General features: G+C 52.3%; 2 protein-coding genes across 6 annotated transcripts in view; one reads left to right on the plus strand and one right to left on the minus strand.

Annotated features, from left to right (window-relative positions):
• supt20 (SPT20 homolog, SAGA complex component) overlaps positions 1 to 666 on the plus strand; it is a 60,589-nt gene extending 59,923 nt beyond the window's left edge. For 3 of the 4 annotated variants that reach the window (XM_079804348.1, XM_079804349.1, XM_079804346.1), the window contains one exon: positions 1 to 666. This exon is cut by the window's left edge and continues 25 nt beyond it. In XM_079804348.1, the coding sequence (XP_079660474.1) occupies positions 1 to 82 (82 nt within the window). In that variant the 3' untranslated portion in view covers positions 83 to 666. The other variant, XM_079804347.1, reaches the window with a different exon arrangement.
• The window catches only part of exosc8 (exosome component 8), a 7,288-nt gene continuing 5,383 nt past the window's right edge, over positions 596 to 2,500 (minus strand). For both annotated transcript variants that reach the window (XM_079804355.1, XM_079804354.1), the window contains one exon: positions 596 to 971. In XM_079804355.1, coding sequence (XP_079660481.1) covers positions 853 to 971 — 119 coding nt within the window. In that variant the 3' untranslated portion in view covers positions 596 to 852. The remainder of the gene's footprint in view (positions 972 to 2,500) is intronic.

Below are 2,500 nucleotides of genomic sequence, written 5' to 3' on the forward strand. Positions count from 1 at the left end.
AGCAGCCAATGGGTTTGGCAGTGGGGGGGGCGGCACAGGCGGCGCTGCCACGGCAACATTCCACCAATCAGCCAAGAAGTAAGAGGAAGCGCAGCACACCTCAGCCCCTCCCCAAATCATGACCGCAGGCCCCGCCCACTCACCGGAGCTGACTGCAGACCCCGCCCACATCTGGCCCCGCCCACTCACCGGAGCTGACATCTGGCCCCGCCCACTCACCGGAGCTGACTGCAGGCCCCGCCCACTCACCAGAGCTGACATCTGCCCCCCCCCCCCCCCACTCACCGGAGCTGACTGCAGGCCCCCCCCACATCTGGCCCCGCCCACTCACCGGAGCTGACTGCAGGCCCCGCCCACATCTGGCCCCGCCCACTCACCGGCTGACCTCTCAGATGAACACGTTACTGGGGACCTTCGAGTATTATAGGATGTAATGAGACACTTCCTGCTGTTTGTTCCCCTTCCGTTGGGGCCGCTGCTCCCAGAATGCAACAGTGTGCGGGTCTGAACTGGTGTTAAACTGAGGGCAGGTGATGTGATCACATGACCTGTGAGTGGACGCAGCTTCTGAACACACACACAGGCTTTTGTAAAGGATCTTTGTCGGCAGTTTTATTGTGATAAAAAGAAAATATATATTGACAGTGAGAAATACAACTTTTAGATAAAAGTTTGTGTGTGTGTGTTTATTTGAGTGTGAGTGTGTTTATTAGTGTGTGTGTGTGTTTATTTGAGAGTGTGTGTGTGTGTTTATTTGAGAGTGTGTGTGTGTGAGTGTGTTTATTTGAGAGTGTGAGTGTGTTTATTTGAGAGTGTGTGTGTGTGTTTATTTGAGAGTGTGTGTGAGTGTGTTTATTTGTGCGTCTTCATGCTCCCGATGACCTTGTCCAGGAGTCGGCTGACCTCTGTGTGTCTCGTCACGGCTCGACGGATGCAGTGCTGCAGTTTCTCTCCGGACAGCGACGTCCCACCTGAACACACACACACACACACACACACACACACTTCATCAGTCACTGACCCTGAGCCTCATCATGTGCTCGTTCATTCTGAAGTGATTCTCATTATTGGCAGCTTTCACATTTAAAGGTGCAGTGTGTGTGTCGCTGTATCTGTTTGTGTGAGTGTGTGTGTGTGTGTGTGTGTCTTTCAGGTGTGTGTGTGTGACGCTGTGAATGACCTCAGGTGTGTGTGTGTGTGACGCTTTGAATGACCTCAGGTGTGTGTGTGTGACGCTGTGAATGACCTCAGGTGTGTGTGTGTCGCTGTGAATGACCTCAGGTGTGTGTGTGTGTGTGTGTGAGTGACACTGTGAATGACCTCAGGTGTGTGTGTGTGTGTGTGTGAGTGACACTGTGAATGACCTCAGGTGTGTGTGTGACGCTGTGAATGACCTCAGGTGTGTGTGTGTGTGTGTGTGAGTGACACTGTGAATGACCTCAGGTGTGTGTGTGTGAGTGACACTGTGAATTACCTCAGGTGTGTGTGTGTGAGACGCTTTGAATGACCTCAGGTGTGTGTGTGACGCTGTGAATGACCTCAGATGTGTGTGTGTCGCTGTGAATGACCTCAGATGTGTGTGTGTCGCTGTGAATGACCTCAGATGTGTGTGTCTGTGTGTGAGACGCTGTGAATGACCTCAGATGTGTGTGTGTCGCTGTGAATGACCTCAGATGTGTGTGTGTGTCGCTGTGAATGACCTCAGGTGTGTGTGTGACGCTGTGAATGACCTCAGGTGTGTGTGTCTGTGTGTGAGACGCTGTGAATGACCTCAGATGTGTGTGTGTCGCTGTGAATGACCTCAGATGTGTGTGTGTGTCGCTGTGAATGACCTCAGATGTGTGTGTGTCGCTGTGAATGACCTCAGGTGTGTGTGTCTGTGTGTGAGACGCTGTGAATGACCTCAGATGTGTGTGTGTCGCTGTGAATGACCTCAGGTGTGTGTGTCTGTGTGTGAGACGCTGTGAATGACCTCAGGTGTGTGTGTCTGTGTGTGAGACGCTGTGAATGACCTCAGGTGTGTGTGTGTCGCTGTGAATGACCTCAGATGTGTGTGTGTCGCTGTGAATGACCTCAGATGTGTGTGTGTCGCTGTGAATGACCTCAGGTGTGTGTGTCTGTGTGTGAGACGCTGTGAATGACCTCAGATGTGTGTGTGTCGCTGTGAATGACCTCAGGTGTGTGTGTCTGTGTGTGAGACGCTGTGAATGACCTCAGGTCTGTGTGTGTGTCTGTGTGTGAGACGCTGTGAATGACCTCAGGTGTGTGTGTCTGTGTGTGTGACGCTGTGAATGACCTCAGGTCTGTGTGTGTGTGTGTGTGTGTGTGTGTCGCTGTGAATGACCTCAGGTGTGTGTGTCTGTGTGTGTGACGCTGTGAATGACCTCAGGTGTGTGTGTCTGTGTGTGTGTCGCTGTGAATGACCTCAGGTGTGTGTGTGTGTGTGTGACGCTGTGAATGACCTCAGGTGTGTGTGTGTCGCTGTGAATGACCTCAGGTG

Source organism: Gobio gobio (assembly GCF_949357685.1).
Source record: "Gobio gobio genome assembly, chromosome: 22".
Classification (NCBI taxonomy): Eukaryota; Metazoa; Chordata; class Actinopteri; order Cypriniformes; family Gobionidae; genus Gobio; species Gobio gobio.